This window comes from Trachypithecus francoisi, unplaced genomic scaffold (genome assembly GCF_009764315.1).
Source record: "Trachypithecus francoisi isolate TF-2019V2 unplaced genomic scaffold, Tfra_2.0 Lachesis_group5, whole genome shotgun sequence".
NCBI lineage: Eukaryota > Metazoa > Chordata > Mammalia > Primates > Cercopithecidae > Trachypithecus > Trachypithecus francoisi.
Window position 1 is genome coordinate 74,877,822 of NW_022681470.1, and position 24,503 is coordinate 74,902,324.

At 35.5% G+C, this 24,503-nt stretch overlaps 1 protein-coding gene across 1 annotated transcript in view; it reads left to right on the plus strand.

The window, feature by feature from the left end:
* The window catches only part of SPATA17 (spermatogenesis associated 17), a 229,289-nt gene that overhangs the window by 118,005 nt on the left and 86,781 nt on the right, over window positions 1-24,503 (plus strand). Inside the window, exon 7 of the mRNA XM_033195162.1 lies at window positions 16,814-17,017. Within this exon, the coding sequence (XP_033051053.1) occupies window positions 16,814-17,017 (204 nt within the window). The remainder of the gene's footprint in view (window positions 1-16,813; window positions 17,018-24,503) is intronic.

Below are 24,503 nucleotides of genomic sequence, written 5' to 3' on the forward strand. Positions count from 1 at the left end.
ACTTCTACGTCAAGAAGGAATAAAATTAATGTAGGATCATGTATGGATACTTTTGTGGGAAAGATCAGATGTTAAAGTAATTAATGTTTGAATACCTCAATATTCTGGTTGATCTTCCAGAGTAATCCTTAGAAGAATGAGAGAAGGTGGAATGTTTAGTGGTACTGGGGGCCAGCTAGATTTGAAATCCACAAATATCAGTCTGCCTGGTTATGTAATTTATTCCAGCAGCTATCAACGACCTGATATTGTAGGCATTCAGAATGATAGTAGTAATAACAACTAATATTTATTGAATGCTTACTGTGAGCCAAGTACTCTTATAAGTGCTTTACATGAATTATTTCTTTTAATCCTCACATATCGTATGAGATAGACTATTACTTCCAATTATCAATGAGGCATAAAGAGATTAATAAGTAGCCCAATATCAATGTTAGTATTTGATGGTCTAGAACAGAGCCCACACGTACAATGACGACATGACACTATCACTTAGGAAAAAATAGCTAGCATTTGTTGAATACTTATTTTGTGTCAACCACCATTCAAAGTGCCTTAGCTTTTGAACAGCTCAAAGGTACTAAAGATTTAGTACCTTTAATCTTTATCAACTTTATGAGGTAGTTCCATTATTATGGAGGGGAAAACAGATACAGTGAGGTTATATAATGCAGGTTAAAATTACAAAGGTAATAAAAGGTGGAGGTGGGAATTTGGATTTTGTTAGTCTGCCTCCAGAAGTCATGCTCATAACCACTAACCTCTACTGCATAGTTGAATTTATTCTCGTTTGGGCTATGGCCCAGTGGGTATAGCAAGATGATTGATGTTAGAGCCTTGAGTGATTAACATAATCAACAATGGGACTCAGATGAGCAGGGAACTAAGTGAGGGTGAAAAGGAGACAATAGATTAGGAAAAGTTGGAAGAATCAATTGACTTGAGACCTCCAGGGAATGAACTTACGGGTAACAAGAATAAGAATATGAGATAACTAACAGACCAGAAAGTTGTGGTAAGAGGGTGAGATATTGATCTTTAAGATTATATAATTACACAGAGAAGTCTGGATGATGGGGATGTATGGGCTGTTGTCACCATTCCATAAATGTGAAGGTCAGTGGAGATGAAGGCATCAAAGAACTATGAAGCTATAATATTGGGATGGGTTGCCACTTGCATATGAAATCACCTAAAATTATCTAGGAACATGCAGTAAAAGGGAAGACTGGACCATGTGCCAAGGGCTATTGTGAATATGGGGGAATAACCAGCAAGTCAGTTTATGGTAACTGCAATAGGGAAAAATATGAGATATTCAGATTACAAAAAAGTAGATGAGGCCAGGCATGGTGGCTCATGTCTATAATCCCAGCACTTTGGGAGGCTGAAGTGGGCGGGTCACCCAAGGTCAGGAGTTCAAGACCAGCCTGGCCAACATAGCAAAACACCATCTCTACTAAAAATACTAAAATTAGCCAGGTTTGGTGGCAGGTGCCTGTAATCTCAGCTTCTCGGGAGGCTGAGGCAGGAGAATCACTTGAACCCGGGAGGCGGAGGTTGCAGTGAGCCAAGACTGCACCATTGCACTCCAGCGTGGGCGAAAGAGCAAGACTATGCCTCAAACACCACACACACACACACACACACAAAAACAAAAACAAAAAACCATATATATATATATATATAAAACAGTAGATGAGTACCACATTGAAAGTGGCAATGGCGAACTGAGTTAAGGAAAATCTTTTTGTGGTGACTATGATACAAAGGAATACTAAAATGGTTTGCTCAGTATGGCAGCAAGGGAAGTGGTTTTCTAGAGGAGAAAGAAGTTCATTTATAATAAAAATGCATTTATTGAAAAGTTGAGGCAGACAGATATTGTTTCATATAGATGGAATAGGAGTTCCACAGGGCAAGGTTGAAAATATTATAGGCAAGGAAATCAGAAGTCTTCAGGAAAGTAGTGCAGTAGTTTGAGAATGAGTCTACCAAAAATATAGTTAAAAGAGAGATATTATTAATTTGGCAGAAAATTATTTGGTCATAAACAATTTGACTAAAAAGCAAATGGGTCAATAGTTGCTTGATCCAACCATCTTCTATTGTGGATAAACTGAAGTTGCTGTACTGTCCTTATTTTAAGTACTAAAGTAATGATAGACTGAAAGTAAATTATGTATTTGAAGGTACAAAGGAAGAACTGTTTTCTCAAATTTTGAAAAAAGGAAAAAATAAGGACATATACAAACAACCCAATAGTACACCCAAAAATCCGGAAAGCAGGGATTTTCAGAGATCAGTTTTTTGATCAAAATGTGTATTGACCAAATTATTTTTGCTCTAATTACTTTGTGACCAAATTATGTTACCACAGAGAGACTTAAAGTTTGAGTGGTGATAAAAGATAACTGGGTTGTGAAGAATAGTTGTGTTTCCTGGGCTTTCTACTATCAAATAGTTGAATTTTCTGGGCCTTCTACTATCAAGATCAGAACAAAATAGGAAAACAAAAGATAATCAAAAAATATGCAATTTTATTGAAGGATAACATACAGAAAAGTGAAAAAAATTTAATCACTTAGCTCAATTAATAATCACAAAATGGCAGGTATAATCTATATCTAATAGATACTTTAATAATTTTCCTGTAAGAAGCCACAGGTTTATAGAAGAAGACTATATAAGGGCTCAGTGTTCTGAAAATCTTTAACATCTGGATACAAGATTGTGGCCAGTCAGATAAGGGCAATATAGCATTTGCCCCTGAGGCATTCAACCATACTTGATGAAACCTAAAATGGCTTCTTTCTTCTTCAAAGACTGGTGGAAAATCAGTTTTTTTGCAGAATCCCACATAATACTAGAAATAAAGTTTGACAAATGCCCAATTCTCTTATTGCATTTTCTTTAACAAAGGAACATTTTCATTCACTTGTCTAGTTCTGTAATTCTGGAGGTTTTTCTTTCAACACCAAGTTGTCTTGGAAGCTATCTTTTAAACTCAAACTATGAAATCATTTGTAAGTCAAATCACTTGTAGAAGAATCCCAGTAAGTGAAAACACTAGGTATCCAGAGGAAAAGAGTATATAATGGAAGGTTTGTAGGAGGATGGTGGTCATAAAAACATACTTTGTTATTTTCTTCTATTTTTCTTAGAGCATACAAGTATTGTTAGTATGCCCTAAGAAAAAATAAGCCAGGTCACAATATGTAGAAATGGTGCATAAGGGAACCATAGTGAAGTCTAGAAATAACTATGGAATTTGATATCCACTTCTACTACTCTACTGAAAATAACTCTTGATAAGGCCACCAGGAGTCTCCTAAGTGTAAACATATGGGACCTCTCTGAGATCTGCACACTGCCCATCACACTTCAGTTCTCAAAACCTCCTTTGGCCTTTGTGACATTATGGTCATCTTCTTCTCCTTCTCTGGTCATTTTTTCTCAGTCTTCATCAGGAATTTCTGTATGTCTTATATATTCTGATGTCATATTGGGGCTATTTATAGTTCTTTAGTTCCAAAGTTATTTAAAGTTTCTGTTACTTTGCACTCTTGTTGTTTTCTGAGAATGCCTTGCCACACCTTATACACCAAACTCCTTCTCTTCCTTCCCAATACTGCTCAAACACTAGGCATTCTAACTCCACAGAATAGTATATTTCTAGTATATATATATATATACATATATCCACATCAACATTTATCAGAATTACCTAATTATTCATAAACTTATCAAGGTTGTGACTCAAATGGAAGAGCAGGAATCAGTCTTGAGAGGTTGCAGATAAAGGAGATCAATGAAGCCATATTGGAGGTAGGGGGTGGGCTAGGGGTAGGGGTAGAGCGTTGATAGAGTTTACAGAAAGGAGCAAGCCTAGAGAAATTGCCTAATCAAGAGAACAAGCAATTTTAGTCTGGTTCTTTCAAGGATCAGTAAAATAGTGACCTGATATTTACATTTAAAGAGATAATTGTTTAGTGAGGAAGATGTCCCAGAAAGTTCTATAAATGGAATCTTTCTCGTAAAGTCTTTCAAAATGCAATAGGGTTAAAGAGAAATCCTCTTTCTTTTCTCACATTCATTGAATTACAGTGTAATATCAGCCACAAGAACAGAATCTGCCGCTGCAGAGGTCACCCGTCACCTTCTAATTACCATTCCAGGTGTGCGTTCTCCGTCCTCATGCTGTTCCACCTCTCTGTAGCATCTGACACTTCTGACCTCTTTCATGAAGTGGTCTTCTCCCTTGAGTCCTGCTTCTCCTCCCTCACTGTTTGCTCTTTTGAGTGCCCTTCATGGGCTTCTCTTCTCCCACTTATTTCTTTAATATGCACACTCCTAAGACTTTCCCGTTGGCTCTTCTCTCAGTCTACACTCTCCCTCATCCCCATCCATTTTTCACACCTTTAACTATTTTTATTTAGAAAACACTCCAGTTGCTAGCTACGACCTCTTTTTTAAGTTTCAGACCCACTCTTACAACAATACACTGGACCTCTCAACATGAATGTTTTAAGGGAAGCTCAATCCTAATACTCCAAAACAGATATTAATATTCCTGTTTCTACCTTCTGTGACTTGGTTCCAAACCTAAGCTTTTCCATGACTTCACATTCTCTTATATTCCTCTTAATTAATCCAGTATCAATGCCTTTTGATTCTAGTCTATGGAATGTTTCCCTATCCGTCTCATCCTTTATTTTCATTGCTCTTTTTCCTTACCTCTGAATAAGAAATTTTAACCTCTCTATAGACCCGGGGTTTTATATCAGTTTTTCAGGTCGTGATAGATTGTCTACTCTATGCCAGTTATGGAGATAAGCAATAGTCAGGGTTCTCAGCCCTGGCTGCACATCAGCTTTAAAAAACAAAACTAAACTAGACCAGGTACCGTGTCTCACGCCCGTAATCCCAGCACTTTGGGAGGCTGAGGCAGGCAGATCACCTGAGGTCAGGAGTTTGCGACCAGCCTGGCCAACATGGTGAAACCCCATGTCTACTAAAAACACAAAAATTAGCTGGGCATGGTGGTGTGTGCTTGTAGTCCCAGCTACTAGGGAGGCTGAGGTGGGAGAATTGCTTGAACCCAGGAGGCAGTGGTTGCCACTGCACTCCATCTTGGATGACAGAGTGAGACTCTGTCTCAAAATACCAACCAACCAACCAACAAACAAACACAAAAACAACCCCACTAACTAAACTAGACAAATGCCCAGACACATGCTTCAAAGATTCTGAATGAGTTAATTTAGGGAAGAGCTTGAACATCAGTATTTTTCAAATTTTTCTAACGTGCAGCCAGTGTTGAGAACCAACAACTTATCCTACATAGAGACCAAGAAAATGGACACAGTCCTTGTCCTTTTGGAACGTAAACTGGACTTGGGGAGATAGACATTATAAAACAATTACTCATATATGCATACAATTAGTTATAAGTGCCATGAAGAAAATGAAAAGGGTCCCATGAGAGAAAGAATAAAATAGGACAGTCTAATTTAGAATGTGTGTGGGTCATGAAAAGTCTTTCTAAAGAAATGATATTTAGTGTGAATTCTTAAGGATGAGTGTGATTTGGCCAGGCAAATAAGCAGATGGGAAAAAAAAAACATTTTTGTTGAGTTTGAGTCATGGATATAACTGGCATGTATTGAAGAAATGGGAAAAAAAGATATGGCTGCTGTGTAGTGAGGGATGAGAGAGTGGCTAAAATGAGGTTGGAACAGAAAAGAATGGGCCTTGTTAGGAATTTATGAGATCTTCTTAGGTGCATTGAAAAGGTAATGACAGCTTTTTATTAAGGAACTAAAATACTTGTTTTATTTTTATTACTTGGACTTCCTTGCAGGTAGGGGGTAAGCACAGCAGATGGAGAGAAATTGTAAGTGTGAAGCACTTTGGTAAAGATATTATGGTTGCTTGGACAAGGATGGTGGCCACGGATATGAATAGAAGCCTATGGATTCAAGATGTATTTTGGAGCTAGAATTAATAGAACTCGTTGGTGGGTTGGATATATGGGGTAGGGGAAAATCAGTAATTATCATGGATGATTCTCAGGTTTTTGACTTAAGAAGCTGAGGAGCTGGTGGAGCCATTTACTTTTTTAAAAAATAGGCTTTATATTTTAGAATAGTTTTAGATTTATAGAAAAATTGATAGGAAGTCACAGAAATTTCCTGTATACTGCCTTCCACTACACATGCACAACCTTCCCCACTGTCAACATCCTGCATCATCCAATCATCCAGTAAATAGTGCATTTATTACTATTAATGAGCCTACATGGATAAGTCATTATCACCCAAAGTCCATAATTTACATTGGGTTTCATTCCTGATGCTGTATGTTCTATGAGTTTAGCAAATATATAATGACATATATCCACCATAATAGTATCATACAGAGTAGCGTCACTGCCCTAAAAACCTTCTGTGCTCTGCCTCTTCATCCCCCACTCCCTACAACCTCTGAAGGTTTTACTATCTATCTCCAAAGTTTTCTCTTTTCCAGAATGTCAGATTGTTGGAGTCACACAGCTTTTTAAGATTGGCTTCTTTCGCTTAGTAATATGCATTTAAGGTTTCTGCATGTCTTTTCATGGTGTGATAGGTCATTGTTTTTTAGTGCTAAATATTTTTTCACTGTTGGAGGTACCACGGTGTATTTATCCAACATCTTGGTTGCCTCCAAGTTTTAGCAATTATGTAAACAGCTGCTATAAACATTTTTGTGCAGGTGTTTGTGCATCCGTGAATTTTCTAGTCAATTGAGTAAATATATAAGAACACAATTGCTAGGTTATATAAGAGTACGTTTAGTTTTGTAAAAAACTGTCAAACTGTATTCCAAAGTACCTGTATCATTTTGCATTCCCACCAGCAATAAATGAGAGTTCCTGTTGCTCCACACCCATTGCTAGCATTTGTTGGTACCAGTGTTCTGTATTTTGGCCATTTTAGTTGGTATATAGTGATATTCCTGAATGACATATGATAATGAACATCTTTTCATATACTTATTTGTCATCTGTGTATCTTCTTTGGGGAGGTGTCCAGGTATTTTGCCCATTCTATAATTTATTTAAATTCCAGTAATTTAACTTCCAGTAGTGTTGAAAAGAAGTGATGAGAGGAAACATCCTTGCCTTGTTCCTGATCTTAGTGGGATAAAGATTCTAGTTTCTCACTGTTGAGATGAAATGGAAATTGGTCCATTTCATCTAGGTTATAAAATTTGTGGGCATGAAGTTCTTTATAATATTCTTTTTTATTACCCTTTTAATATCCATGAGATCTGTAGTAATGTCTTCCCTTTCATTTCTGATATTAGTAATTTGCATCTTCCTTCCTTTTTTCTGTTAGCCTGCATAGAGAACAATTAATTTTATTTATCTTTCCAAAGAACAGCTTTTGGTTTGTTGATTTTCTCTATTGATTTTTCTGTTTTCAATTTTATTATTTTGTGCTCTAATTTTTATTACTTCTTTTCTTCTGCTTGCCTTGGAATAAATTTGCTATTTTTTTTCAGTTTCCTAATATGGAAGCTTAAATTATTCATTTTATATTTTTTTCTAATATATGCAGTCAATGCAATCAATTTTCCTTTAAGCCTTGCTTTTGTTGAATCTCACAAATGTTGATAAGCTGTATTTTAATTTTGACTTATTTCAAAAAATCTAAAATTTTCTCTTTAGGTTTCTTTTTTGTTCCATGTGATAAAGTGTGTTGTTTAATATTCAAGTATTTGGGAGGTCTCCAGCTATCTTTCTCTTATTGATTTCTAGTTTAATTACACTGTAGTCTCAGCATATTTTGTATAATTTCTGTTCTGAATTTTTTAAGATGTGTTTTATGGCCCAGGATGAGTGTTCTATGTGAGTGTTTAGGTGAGTGTTCTATATGAATCTGAGAAGGCTCTATTCATTTCTGATAGAGAGGTGTTGAATTCTCCCACTGTAATAGTGGATTCATCTATTTCTTCTTACAGCTATCGGATTTTGCCTCACATATTTTGATGCTTTGTTGCTAGGCATATACAGTTTACAAATTGTTGTGTCTTCTTGGGAAACTGAGCACTTTGTCATTATGTATTACCCCTCTTTATCCCTGATAATTTTCCTTACTTTGAAGTCCATTGTACCTGAAATTAATATAGTTACTCCCAGTTTCTTTTTATTATTGTTAGCCTGGTATATCTTTCTCTAGCCCTTTACTTTTAATCTATATGTATCTTTCTATTTGAAGTGGGCTTCTTTTAAACTACTTATAATTGGGTCTTCTTTATTTATCCACTCTGATAATCTCTATCTTTTAATTGATGTATTTAGACCATTAATGTTTAAAGTGATTATTGATATTAGTTACAGATATTAGTTGGATTAATATCTACCATATTTGATATTGATTTTCATTTGTGCCCCTTGTTCTTTGCTTCTTATTTTGTCCCACACTCTTTTTCTGTCCTTTGTTCTTTTAACTGCATATTTTATATGATCCCATTTTCTCTACTTTCTTAGTATGTAAGCTATATTTCTTTATTTTAACTTAAATTAGCAGTTGCCCTAAAGTTTGCAATACACATTTGTAACTCATCCAACTCCACTTTCAAGTAACACTATACAACTTCATAGGTAGTACAAGTACCTTATAATAACAAAATAATTATCATTTCTCCATCCCATCTCTTGTATTATCGTTGTAATTTATTATACTTATACATAAGCATTTATATACATATGCGTCATAATTGAATACCTTGACGCTATTATTTTGAACAAACTGTTCTCTGTTAGATCAGTTAAGAATAATAAAAATAAAAGGCTTTATTTTACCTTGATTTATTTCTTCTCTGATCTTCCTTTTATAAAAAAATGTAGATCTGATTTTCTGGCCTATATCATTTTCTTTTTCTTTTTTTTTTTTCTTGTCTTTTCTCAACTCTTACTTTAGGTTCACGGGGCACACGTGCAGGTTTGTTCTGTGGATAAATTGTGTGTTGTTAGGGTTTGATGTACAAATGATTTTGTCACCCAGGTGGTGAGCATAGTACCTCATAAGCAGTTTTTAAGCCCTCATTCTTCTTTCTTTCCCCTTCAAATGGGCCCTGGTGTCTACTGTTCCCATCTTTGTGTCTATGTGTACTTCATGTTTAGCTCCCACTTATAAGTGAAAACATTGTGATATTTCATTTTCATTCTCTCTGAAAACTTATTTTAATGTTTCATGTAGGGTAGGTCTACTGGCAATAAATTCTCTTAATTTTTCTTTATCTGAGAAAGTCTTTATTTCTCCTTTATATTAGAAGGATAATTTTGTAGGGTAGAGTCTTGGACATGGTTGAGCATGAAAAATGCTGGTGGCATTCTTCTCTAAAATTTTAAATATTTCACTCTATTCTCTTCTTGCTTGCATGGTTTCTGAGGATAAATTGGATGTAAAATTCTTGCTTTGCTCTTAGGGTAAGGTGTTTTTTTCTTTGTGTCTTTCAAAATTTTTTCTTTATCTTTGATTTCCTGAGATTGAAAGTAATTTGCCTACTGTGGTTTTGTCCTTTTTAAAATTTATCCTGCTTGATTTTTGTTGAGCTTTCTGGGTCTATGATTTGGTGTCTAACATCAATTTGGGTAAATTCCCAGTCTTTCTTGCTTTAAATATTTCTTCTGTCCCTTTCTCTCGCTCTTCCCCTTATGTTATTTTTACCACACATATGTTATACCTTTTGTATTTGTTCCACAGCTCTTGGATTTCTGTTTCATTTTTAACAGACTTTCTTCTCTGTGCTTTTCCATTTTGGAGGTTTCTATTGACATATCCTCAAGTTCAGAGATTCTTCCCTCAACCATGTCCAATCTACTAATAAACCCATCAAAACCATTCTTCATTTCTGTTACAGTATTGGTGCTTTAATAGTTTTCCATCTCTCTGCTTACACTGGCCGTCTTCCTTGCAGGCTGTGTACTTTATTCATTAAGCCCTTAGCATAATTAATCTTAGTTATGTTAAATCCTGGCCTGATAATTACAACATTCTTGTCATATCTGAGACTGGTTCTGATGCCTGATTTGTCTCTTTAACTGTGTTTTGTGCCTCTGTGTTTCCACAGAGGCTGCATCTTCAAGTTTCACACACCAGTATGGCCTGCTTCAGACTTTTTCCTGAATTTACCTTTTAAAGGAGATGTGGGCCCAGTGCAGTGGCTCATGCCTGTAATTCCAGAACTTTGGGAGGCTGAGGTAGGCAGATGACAATGTCAGGAGATCGAGACCATCTTGACCAACATGGTAAAACCTCATTTCTACTAAAATACAAAAAATTAGCCAGGCTTGGTGGCACACACCTGTAAACCCAGCTACTCAGGAGACTGAGGCAGGGGAATTGCTTGAACCAGGGACGTGGAGGTTGCAGTGAACCGAGATCGCTCCACTGCACTCTGGCCTGACGACAAAGTGAGACTTTGTCTCAAAAAAATAAATAAATAAAAAATAAAGAAGATGTGAAAAACAAGAGATTCTCATTTTATACAGAAATAAGTCCAAATTTTCAGCCTTCTAGAATTGACCCCAATCTTGACAAGCTCATCTCTAACAATAACCTCATGCTCAAACTGGCCAACTTCATGTTTCTTTAACAAATGTCGTGTGGTTTCCCACAAGCATGTGTTTATTTTTTTTAAATTCTATTGGTCTCGAATACCTTTCTTTTCTTTATTGCAAAGCTCTACCCATCTTTTTTTTTTTTAAGACACAATCTCACTCTGTCACCTGGACTGTAGTGCAATGGCATGATCTCAGCTCACTGCAACCTCTACCTCCTTGGTTCAAGCAATTCTCCTGCCTCAGCCTCCCGAGTATCTGGGATTACAGGTGCCCGCCACCACACCCAGCTATTTTTTTGTATTTTTAGTGGAGATAGGGTTTCAATATGTTGGCCAGGCTGGTCTCCAACTCCTGATCTTGTGATCCACCTGCCTCAGCCTCCCAAAGTGCTGGGATTACAGACGTGAGCCACCGTGCCCAGCCAGCTCTACCCATCTTTAGAACAAATTTGAATATTTTTTACACAGAACATATACTTTTACTGCAGCCTTTGATGTGTACCTCTTCAACAGTTATTAGAGGACACTTACTACTGGCTAATTATGTAGTAGTCAATTACAAAACCATTCTCCTAATGCCACCCACCCCCACCACTGAGAACAGCTTGATGGGAGTGATAACTTTTTATTCACTTCTGTGCCTGTTTTGGATCTAGCAAGGTGGACCCTTTCTCAGTATTCTATTTAAATTTCTTCATTTTGATAAACATTTCATTAGGATGTTTAATGTATGATCATATGGGTGAAGATATCAGAATGATTGCTAAAGATATACATGTTGGTTAAATAGCTATATCAAAGGTAACATTTCATTTGCAATATCTATTTTCTATCATGTGAGAAAAAAATCAAAGTGTACCTTTGGTATATGAAATACATGAGGAAAACAAATGTGTTCCAGAATGAAGATGTTAATAGCACTATAGTTAGGAGAACCTTCTAAAGGTGAATTTTCCAATAGATCTACTTGCCCCTTGCACTATATCCCTCTGAGGAGTTCTAGAATTCTCCAAGCAAACTCAAGCTGAATGCAGTTATTATTTTTAAAATACCCTCCGTACCCTTGAGGAACTCGGGAAGAATGGTCTTAGAATGAGCATACAAACAATCTCATGTTCTTGGCTGAAATGCTCCTCTTGATGGTGTTCTTTAGGGCTTGAGTTCTTGGAAGAATTCCAAATGACCCCTTCAAGTTACTTTTTCAACTTTCTGGGATCTGCATTTAATGTGTCCCCTCTCTGTAATATGGCTCAAAACATTTAAAAATTCCTTCTTAACTGAAGTAAAACAAAGAAGACTAAAAGCATTTGTCATAAAAATATTCCTTTATCTAGATAAGTTCTGACCACATATATCCTTTGTGAATCCCTAATGTTTCCATGAAATTCTTATTCCTTCTGGGGTGCTATATCTGAGGGTTAACTATTGTCTGAAATGCACATGGAAGCATAACTTTGTAGCTGAGAAATGACCATGTTTCCTTTTACTTCTTAGCAAGAGTAATTGAATGTAGAATATCTTACTAAATGCTAGACTGTGACAGTGTGTTAACACTCTGACTATCTCCTAACAGTAGGGCAATTATTTGCTGAGTGAGATTTTTATAAATCCTCTGGCAGTAGTATGTCCTGATAATTATGATGAAGTGCATTGGTCAGTGTTGATTCAGCAGTCCCTACCCTAGCAAATATTTCATTCACAGTTCTCTGGCCCACTTGTACTTTTCTAGTTATTAGAGAGAGATCTTTACTACTCTTACCTACTGGCTTAGTATATCATTTTTTAGAACCAAATGTGATTAAAACTTAGAATCCAAACATATTTTAGCCTTCTTTAGGAACTGTTTCTCTCTCATGGCATTCAGAAATTTTGAATCAAGAGGCAAGAAAATAGTTTTAAATTTTATTCCTACTTGTGGTCAGCCACTCTTTTTTGCTGCATAATTGTCATTTGTAAAAGTAAAACGAATTCTTCCACCTATCCTGAATACTTAAATCATTCTTCATACCCAGAATGAGCAGTTCCTTGGAAATCATGAGAAATTATTATTTCTGTTATGGTAAATTATGAAATTAGAACATTAGTAATTGTGATTTGAGAATTGTAGGTGTACACTATCCTGTGTCTTATTCTTTCTATTTCATAGAAACTTGTTTTAAAAGTACACCTTGGTAACAAAGAGAAGAGGAAAAAATTAGACTATAGCTTCCCCCAGGCAATTACAAAGTAAAGGTCAGTGTATGAGTGGAAAATGGTCATAAAAAACATTTTTTATGGAATAAAATAGTAGATGCTTCAAATAAAACAAGTATATCCATTTATTTTCAAATCAACTGTACCGTTTTAACACTTTTCCATATAATACTTAGGTATAAGAATGAAAACTGAGAAGAAAAGAGCCAATTGATAGATTGTTAGAAATACGGAATGGTTCAAAATATTAATGTAATGCTAAGGGTGACTGGGTTACAAATGGTACATTTGCTCGTTGCTCAACCTGACATAATTAATATTCTAGGTCATGCTTAAGTTCCCATGATGGAGAGTCTGAAGGGGGGAATTCAAGAAAAATATATATCTATTATATAACTCATTGCCTTTTTTTTTTTTTTTTTTTTTTTTTTGCCTTTTGACGAGTCAGAATCATAGCCTTTAAAAAATATCAGTGCTTTCACACCTCATTTGCCATATTCACCACTGGGCCACCAGTCAGCAGCCGGGCCTGATGCAAGGAGGTCAGTAAGAAGCTATTAGCAGAGTCCTCTCCTGAGATTTCTTGGGTCTTATTGAGTTGAATGTTAGCATGACAGTACTGCAAATAACTCAGTTGTAGGCTTTTTCTTTTTTTTTTAAGACAGTTAGCACAGATTTCCCCATAGTGTTGGTCACTCTAGAAAATTATTGCTGAAAATGAAGTCCCCAAAGCTACCTTGGCAGTAGCCCTTCTAAGTTGTGAAAAATGTGAAAACTGAAAAATATACCGTAGTCCCTGAGGATTAACCCTGTCTTTTGTGACTCAGGGTAATATTTTTAAAAATCAACAAGAAACCATTATTCATAAGTGACTTACTAATGATGAAATATGGCAATTGAGACAATAGTATGTTAAGGTTATTGTATTTATTTAAAGAAATAATAAGTAAATGAATACTGTATCAATATAAATAGTGTATTTGCTTGCTGTAGGGATTGTGGGAGTGCTGGACTGTTTTTATTGACATAACTTAGCAAATGTATTAAATTAATTTCTAAAATACTGACACCTTGAAGACTTTAAATGATACATTTGAAATTCAATTAAAATATATTTTCGATCTATATTTGATTTAAATTGCAAAGAGAATACACATGAGGAGGTCTCCATATAGGTTGCAAAATATAATTTAAGAAAGCTATCATGTCTACTGATCCATTTGCATTTCCCATCTAGCCTATGTATACAAGTGCATGCAAATGTGCAAGGAGATCAAAGAGGATTTCTAATGGGGTAAAGTTAATAACTGGTAGCCGTTATTCAGGTAGGTAGATATTTTCAAATGATAAATTATAATCTAGTAAATTGTATGTATTTTACCATTTTAATCTGTAAGGTTGTAGCAATGTTAATAAAAAACGAACAGACTTCAGTTTATTAGATCATCACTGATGAGAATGGTATTCTCGTATCATTTTTATAGACTGTAGATTTAGTTATACTTTATGTCACAATAGTCTTTAAAAATATAACATTTTTTCTCATTACAATCAATAAATTCTAATCTTAGAAAATCACACTAGAAATGATCTTTGTAATTACCATCCACTTAAAAATTACTGTCCATGGAAAGCTATTGTCTGTGTATTTACCTTGTCCATATTTACTGTTATAGCGAGAACATGTTAACGTGACATTAAAAATGGTTTATGTAACCGTCTTTAATGTTTTTCAGCACAGTGTTTTTCTTGTATCAATTGTAATAAAGAATAAATCTCAAAGAAGAGCCAGTACAAAAATACTTTTAAATGTTTAAATGCATTTACATTAACTGTTTTGCATTCAATACAATTTAGTCTCCAATTATAAAATAGGAAAATTTGAGTTGGAGGTGACTTGAGTAGGTATTTGACAATGTGTTTTAAAGCCAATTTAAACTGTTCTGTTAAGAAAGAGAAAAATGATATAATCTGTATATTCTTTGAAAGCAGTTAATATGATTTTGAAATAAGTCTCTAACTTTTTATTAAGATAATTATGTTGCTTTGGAAAGCAAGAGTGAAATAGAGGTTTTCATGGGCCTTTCTGAACTGTGCGTTGTTGTTCTAGATGAGCATTTAACATTTATTTATTGAGTGCCTACTAAGTGCCATGTACCCTGCTAGGCCCCGGAGTTGCAAAAATACCTGGAACAGACTCTCTGTGCTCCAACTGCTAGCTTATGGAAGACATACATGCAAATATAATTTTGAAAGAGTGTAATGTGATAGGTGTTGTGGTGGTTATCACCATAGTAAGGAAATATGTGGGACAGGACATTGCATTTGGGATAGGATGTTGCATTTTGGATAGGACATTCATTTTGGGATAGGACATTGCATTTGGAATAGGACTTTGCATTTGGAATAGGACATTACATTTGGGATAGAACATTGCATTTGGGATAGGACATTGCCTTTGGGATAGGACGTTGCATTTGGGATAGGACATTGCATTTGGAATAGGACTTTGCATTTGGAATAGGACATTACATTTGGGATAGAACATTGCATTTGGGATAGGACATTGCCTTTGGGATAGGACGTTGCATTTGGGATAGGACATTGCATTTGGGATAGGACGTTGCATTTGGGATAGGACATTGCATTTGGGATAGGATGTTGCATTTGGGATAGTACATCGCATTTGGGATAGGATGTTGAATCCAGCCTGGGTAGGTATTTAATAGAGGTTAACACTTATTGTTGAGTTAGGCTGGAAATACAAACTTTTCTTAGACAGTTTTTCGAAGACAGCTATCTTAGTTAATGCTTTGGAACTGCTGATTCCATGAAGTAAATGTAGCAAACAGGAATGTTTATAGATATTTTGATGGCATAAGAGAAATCACATTTTTAGTAAGAACAGATAAATTTAATGGATATATTATTTATATAGTCCAGAGTGTCTACAAAGAAACCAAACAAGTCATACTGCCCTTTAAAATGTAACTTCTCCTTTTGAATATGCATTTGTGTATGATATTTATGTATACACATATGTGTATATATTTTGATATAAGGCTTCATGGAACCATATATCAAAGATTGATATCTAATACCATTAAAATATAACACCATCAAAATTTTGTTCTATGCAGTTTGTATATTCAAACAACATTAAATTTTCAAAAATGAACGCTGCTAAATTTGACTTAACATTTGTCACACATGCATCTATTGAACCTCTGTTGTGTGGTAGGTACTCTTGACTATTTTGATGCAGTGCCTGACAAAGTCAGTGATAGAACAGCAAGGATAATATGACACTACAGAAGCATAGCACCTAACCACATGAATACAACTCATGAAATACAGGATGTTATTTTGAGCAATATATAATGTAGTATTATAGCCTATATTATAGGCGATACCTATAGCATTATAGGTGATATCAATTTGATTATTAAAGTACAAAAGTTAAGATAGCTGCCCTTAGTTTATGTAATGAATAATAATTAAAATAATCAGTCAAATATTTGAGTACTTATTTTGTACCTGAAACTTGTTCAAGCATTGTATATTTGACTTCCTGTGAGTGAATGTGTGACTTACATGTATAGTTAAATATACATAGCATATAGTTAGAATATGAAATGAATGACTTAGGGTCTTACTGTAATTTTTTCTTTTTCTTTTTTTTCTTTTTTTTTTTTAAATTTTTTCTTAAGTATAGTGATATAAAGAGGTTGTGTGACAGATAAGAACTTGAGCTCACTAGTTTTTAAAATGTTTAGTGCTCAATCTTGAAAGGTGTTAAAATTGCCTTTACTTGTGTAGAGTAAAGACAAGTATAAGTATTTTGTAAAATCCCCTTAGGTAAATCTGAAGTCCACCTCTGGTTAAGAACCACAGTTGGAGTTTAAAATATTCTTTGAACATATGAAAAAATATCATGGTACAACTGTATCTTTCATTTCATCTGAAAATTAAGGATAAAAATAAAAATTGCTTTCTTCTTCTTTAGATTCCAGGAATATACAATTCACCCTTCAGAAAAGAGCCTGATCCGTGGGAGTTACAATTACAAAAGGCAAAGCCTTTAACACACCGAAGACCTAAAGTTAAGCAGAAAGACTCCACCAGCCTTAATGATTGGCTAGCTTGTACAAGCGCCCGTTCTTTTCCTCGGTCTGAAATTCTACCACCTATTAATAGAAAGCAATGTCAGGTACTAATTTGCTGTATAAGAATTCTGTCATTAATTTTATTCTTGCTTTTTTTTGCAGTTTTTTATATAACACTATCTTAATTTAACCATTTTTAACTATATAGTTTAGTGGGATTAAGTACATTCATATTTTTGTGCAATCAGCTGTCACTAGAACTCTTTTCATCTTGTAGAATTGAAACTCTATACCCACTAAACAACCCTCCACTTCCCTTTGCCCCATCCCAACATGACTTGTTTCACTTAGCACAATGTTCTTAAAGTTCATCTATGTTGCAGAATATGTCCGAATTTTCTTCTTTCTTAAGGCTGAATAATATTCTATTTTATGTACATACCACATTTTGTTTATCCATTTAAATGCCAATAGGCACTTGAGTTGTGACCACACTTTATGTATTGTATTGTGAATAATGCTGCTGTGAACATGGGTATAAAAGATCTTCTTGAGACTGTTTTCATTTCTTTTAAGAATATACTCAGAAGTGGAATTGCCAAGTTATATTGTAATTATATTTTTAATTTTTTGAGAAACTGCTGTACTGTTTCCCATAGCATCTGTACATATTTTCCATTCCCATAAATAGTACACGAGGGTTCCAATTTCTCCACATGCTCACCAACAATTATTTTCTGTTTTTTTGTTTTTTTTGTTTTTTTTTAATAGTAGCCATCCTAGTGGATGTAAAATGGTATCTTGTTGCAGTTTTGATTTGCATTTTTCTAATTATTAGTGATGTTGAGAATCTTTTTATGTGCATATTGGCCATTTGTGTGTCTTCTTTGAAGAAATGTCTATTCTAAGTCTCTTGCCCATTTTTGAATTGGGTTGCTTTTTGTTGTTGAGTTTTAGGAGTTCTCTATATGTTCTGGGTATTAATTCTTGGTTTGCAAATATTTTCTCCCATTCTATGGGCTCCTTCTCTACTCCGTTATAGTGTCTTGCTTTTTAAAAATATAGGGTTGGGCACGGTGGCTCGCGCCTGTAATCCCAGCACTTTGGAAGGCTGAGGCAGGTAAATCACAAGGTCAACAGATCAAAACCATCCTGGACAACATGGTGAAACCCCATCTCTACTAAAAATACAAAAATTAGCTGGGCATGGTGGCGCGAGCCTGTGGTCCCAGCTACTCGGGAGGCTGAGGCAAGAGAATAGCTTGAACTCGGGAGACAGAGGTTGCAATGAGCTGAGATCGTGCCTCTGCACTCCAGCCTGGCGACCAATCTATATATATATATATATAGTCTATAATCTGTATATATATAGATCATTGTTTTGTTCCATCTTTTGACCAGAGGAAAATTATTTTTTGTGAACTCTAATTTTAAATAATAAACATAAAGTAATTTACTAATATATACCAAAGAAGTAAACAAACAGTTCTTTGGCATTAAATCTTGTTATATTGAATAAGAAGTTAAAACATGTATTATTTCCTAGAATCTAGATTTTTTATGTGAAAATATTGTTATACCTGTTATACCACTACTTGATATAACCTGTTGTTGCTGGGAATATATGTATTATCAATTTTATTGAATTTAACCTCTCATTTGATGCTATATTTCTTTATATACCATTTTAAACATAACTTGGGTTTGAGTAATTTTAAAAATCTAAATTTGAGAATTGGAGACAGCTCAAAACAAAGCAAGACTCATAGCAGAGATGGGAAGTCTTCACTATAACTGAACTGTAGTACCATAGGGTTGGCAAATGACTTCCTGAGGCTAACGGGTAGAGTGGGGTGGGATTAGTGATGATTGTCGCCATCCTAAAAGTCCCAGAGAGCCACAGGTCTATCATTCTGATCAATAATTAAGCTGCCACCAAGTAGTATCAACTGCATTGTGTTAGATTTGGCTCACACAGTTAAACTCCCAGAACTCCTGACCATTAGCTGCCTGCATAGGCGTGCCCTTGTGTATCTATACTGCTGTATAAGAAATTACTCCAAAATCTAATGGGTTAAACCAACATACATTTGTTACTTCACAGTTTCTGTGGGTTTGTCATTTTAGGTACAACCTTTGGTGAGTGCCTCTGACTCAAGTTCTCTCATGATGTTGTAGTCCAGATGTCAGCCAGGCCAGGCACAGGGGCTCCTGCCTGTAATCCCAGTACTTTGGGAGGGTGAGGTGGAAGGATCACTTGAGCCCAAGAGTTCACAACCAGCCTGGGCAACATAGCAAGAGCCTGTCTCTATTTATTAAAAAAAAAAAAAAAAAAGATGTCAGCCATGGCCGTGATCTCATATGAAGGCTCAGACAGGGGGTGGGGATAGGAGGGCAGTGAGAGCCTCTCGATTGGTTCCCTCACTCACATGGTTGGGTGTTGTCATGCCTCAGTCCCTCCTCACATTGACATCTTCACAGAGCTGCCTCACAACATGGTAGCTCACTTCCCTCTGGGTGAATGATCCTAGGGAGAGAGAGAGAGACAGCTTTCAAAACAGAAGCCACAGGCTTATAAAGCTAATGCTGGAAGTGACATCCCATTACTTCTGCCATGTTCTATCCATTCAAAATGAGTAAGTCTATTTTATACTCAAGGGCAAAAGACTATACAAGGGTATGGATACCAGGAGGCAGGGGCCCTTGGGGGTCATCTTAGAGACTGCCTTTTATACCCCCAACTATTGAATCATCCTTGCAATAAGATAGCCCTGCATTCTATTTCATTAAAAATCTCCCACTTTACTGTAATTATTTGTGATATATGTTGTTTCCATTCTCTATAATTACATCCTTAATTCTCATTATTTGTATCTTTTTTTTTTTGCTCTCTCAAAACTACTAACTGATAATTAATACTATTAACTGATGGTTTATACTCTCTTAGAGAAAGAGCTATAAAATATAACTGAAAATCTATAGTCAGTTTCCCCCTTGTACTGCTTTCTCTTTTTCTTCATCTCTGATTCAGATCCTGTGATATTCTATTTATATCCTTATTCTTTTTTTGAGATGGTGCCTTGCTCTGTTGCCCATGCTGAAGTGCAGTGGAGGGATCTCAGCACACTGCAACTTCTGCCTCCCTGGTTCAAGTGATTCTCCTGCCTCAGCCTCCCGAGTAGCTGGGATTACAGGCACCTGCCACCATGCCCTGCTAAGTTTTGTATTTTTAGTAGAGACAGGGTTTCACCATGTTAGCCAGTCTGGTCTTGAACTCCTGACCTCAGGTGATCTACCTGCCTCGGCCTCCCAAAGTGCTAAGATTACAGGAATGAGCCATCACGCCAGGCCCATGTATCAGCATTCTCAATTACCTAGTAAACTAATCCATTTATCTGAATCTGACCATTTTTTTCTTTACAAAAGTGGAGTGAAAAGCATAGTGAGTGAACAAGGGGACACAAGAGAGATAGTAGGAAAATTTTCAGTTTTTTAGGGAGATGTATCTTCAGAGTATGGTTTCATTATTCCTTTTAAAATAAGAGTTATGTCAATATTCTAGTGAAAGCATTTAAAATAGCTTTAAATCCAAATATAAACTGAATTTTATATTATGAATAACTGAATTTTTGCTATTTTGAATTATGTACATTCCTATTTTTCTATTAGTGTAAGTAATCATCATATTGCATATATAACATAACATTGCATCAACAAGCAATTAAATTTATTAATTATTCTATCAAGAAAATAACTCTAGCATTTCCATTGCATGTATATTAAGTGTTCAGTGTGTTAAATGTATAAACTGCTCAAAAGCAGTTAAGGTAGACATAACATTGCATATTTAAATTTTTAATAATCCATGTTGTGGCTGGGCTCGGTGACTCACGCCTGTAATCTCAATACTTTGGAAGGCCGGGGCAGGTGGATCATCTGGGGTCAAGAGTTCAAGACCAGCCTGGCCAACATGGCGAAACCCCACCTCTACCAAAACTATAGAAGTTAGCCTTGCATGGTGGCACACACCTGTAATCCCAGCTACTTGGGAGGCTGAGGCAGGAGAATTGCTTGAACCTGGGAGGCAGAGGTTGCAGTGAGCAGAGATCGCACCATTGCACTCCAGCCTGGGTGACAGAGCAAGACTCCGTCTCAAATAATAATAATAATAATAATAAACTACGTTGCATGCTATATTCATTTGTATAGCTATTGGTACTACATGGAATTCATAGAGTAATTTTGCATGCAACTTTTTAGGAAATGTGAAAATTACATGGCATGAATAAAATAAGGGCATGTAAATATTTCTGAGCTGAAAACACCATGAAAGTCACCTGAACCAAACTACCACAATATACAATGTTCACAACATTAACCATTAAACATGTAATATTATGGTATAGATGTTTTATAATGTAATTACATTTGCTTTATTGCCCTGCTTTTAATATACTTTTAATGATGTGTCTTCTACACTTGTCAGTATTCATTCTTCATCTCTGTTTCTCAATACAACCTCTGTACAACCATTTTCATTCCTTACATGACTTTCTTCCTCCATACCATTCTATGTACAGATAGACATATATAAATAAGTGTATTTAGTATGTATGAAATGCATAGGAAAAAGGTACATATATAGAAATAATATATGGATGATGTATAGGTATATGGAAAATATATATGTATAAATGGTATATCAGCCCATATGGAAGATATATATATATATATATATGGTATAAGTATAAAAATAGAAAATTACACACATTTGTAAAGCAACTTGCTTGTGTGTGTGTGTGTGTATGGAGAGAGAGAAATATATATGTTTATATAGAGAAAATATATGAACATATGGAGGAATTTTAAAATATGTATTTGCATATGTATATGTATACTTACATATATATACACACATATACTCCTGAATTACATTTATCTAGCATGCTATAAAATAATGATCCCTACTAATATATTCTCTTCTTTCTTTTTATTCTCTTCTATTATTTATCTACTCTTTCAATGTTTTTTTCTTTCCTTCTTCTGTCTCCTTCCTTCCCTATTTTAAGTTCCTCCTCCTTTTCCTCGGGCTATGTCATCCCCACTGCCCTGTTCTTCATTCTCTTATCTTTCCTTCCTTCTCAATCTTCCTTCTGTCATCTTTTCTTAACACCTTCTCCTCTCTTTACTTCCTTTGCCTCTTTTATTCACTATTCTTCTTTTTTCTTTTCTCTTTCCCTTCTTTTTCTTTTTCCCAAAATGGGATTTACATTTTGTTTTGTTTTTTTCTGAGCCGTATTCCTGTGTGTTACCCAATAATAAAAAAGTATATACCTCATTGGTGACATTTAAGATTATGCCCAGATGATAATACTTGTACTCTAATCAGAGTAGCTCTACTTGCCAGGTGAATTTTTTAAATATCTGGGACAATTTTGTGGTTTTAATAATTAAGCTTAAAAATACAAAATGACTATAAATAACATGAATTATGAAAAACACAGCAGAACATAAGTATATTTGACTCTCATAACTAGGGCTTAGGTGGGGGCAACGTAAACTAAACATTGAAAAACCATAGCTAAGAGTCCAGAAATACCTGTAGGGTCAGGTTGAGTCTTGGATGATCTAGGCATTCTAAGGATTAATTGGAAAAAAGTACAATCAGCATATCTAAAGTTTGATAGGTGAAAGGTATACATAGATATATAGATATATAACTATAGATATATATTTACAAAACCTGGGTTCCCATGTCGCTCTGGGCATGTCTGGGATAGGTGATAGCCTGATATCCAAAAAAGGCAGTTTTTCTTTTTTTTTTTTTTGAGACGGAGTCTCGCTCTGTCGCCCAGGCTGGAGTGCAGTGGCCGGATCTCAGCTCACTGCAAGCTCCGCCTCCCGGGTTTACGCCATTCTCCTGCCTCAGCCTCCCGAGTAGCTGGGACTACAGGTGCCCGCCACCTCGCCCGGCTAGTTTTTTTTGTATTTTTTAGTAGAGACGGGGTTTCACCGTGTTAGCCAGGATGGTCTCGATCTCCTGACCTCGTGATCCGCCCGTCTCGGCCTCCCAAAGTGCTAGGATTACAGGCTTGAGCCACCGCGCCCGGCCAAAAACGGCAGTTTTTCAAAAGAAATATAAATCAACAAAAATTTGATGTAAGAGAAACTTGACAGGGGGTGTCAAGTTCACTAACCAAGGAGCTGGAAGACTATTGAGATCAAAGACAAGATGCTAATTGTCTGAGGTATAAATGTATGGACCAGGCACTGCAAAGACACAGGGACCCGGACATGACTGCAGAAAGTTCAGGGATCATGAAGATGGTAGTGAACCCAAAAGGAAGACTGCGTTTACTTTCATTCTAATCTGAAGCAGGGCTTCTTCTCTGTCATTTTCTAGTCTCATTGGAACTAATAAGTTCCAGAACAATAGTAGAGTAAGCTTACAAGTAAATATGTGCTATGTTTGCTTATCAACAAAGGTTAGAAGGCATATAGCTTGACCACCGAGAAGACCTTTGCTCCATGTGAATGCCGGTCTCTTCAAAGTCATAGCCTTGGGCCATTGTGTATTTCTTTGATGCTACTATTGCTCAAAACCTTTTAAAAACTCTTCTTGAAACTAATAATGGTAATAAGAATAATAACAACAAGGTAGTGGGAACCATTTTGAGTGTTTACTGTGTTCTAAGTACATGGTAAGGGTGTTACATTATCTTACACATCTTAAGAGAAATTCTGTGATGTAGTTATTTCATTTTACGTATGCTGAACATCAGCATAGAGAAATAGTTTGCCCCTTGTCATACAACCAAATATTAATGTTTTAAGTCATAGACTGTGTCAAAGTAAAAGAATAAGAATAAGAAAAAACAAAAGTCCCATTTGATTTCTTAATAGTGGATTTGGAATCATGTTACTGTATCTTTAAAAAGTAAAGTTCCAATGAAAATCCATTAACTACTTTCAAATATAGCAATCCTCCTGTCCAGCTGTGAAAAGTACTAGATGATACTTATTTGCCATTTGTGTTATTTACGGTCCATGACTTTTATGGTAACTGGTTCCTATTATTGGTTTCTATTAATGTAAAACATAAGTGAACATAAATGAGGCGTGAATCATTTCTTTTTATTAGCCCCACAGTCTTCACTCAGTGCTTGCCGTAACTCCAGCTGTGTCTTGTTAGTGATAACCTATTTAAAGAAGGTATTTTTAAGAATAAGGAATTTGATTAGAAATCTTTGTCCATTTAATATTACTTCTCTCCTGCACAATAGTGATGAAAAAAACCCAATATGCAATTAATGGCACAGCAAAATCTTGAGCTGCCTTTGATTTGTATTGTGCCTAATATGATACTAATTAGACAACCAGTGGATTTTAGTAACTAGTATAAATACCAACTAACTTGAAAGCAGGATATGTTGTAAGTTACTTTTCACAGTGCAGCTGTGGACTTTTCCTCTGCTAAGTATTTGTGTCATTAAAAGGTTGCTATTGGTATCAGAGTAATTGAACAATAGAGTTTAGAATTTTAAATAAATAGCATTTAAACTAAATAAAAGTTATGGTTCTTCTCTGTTT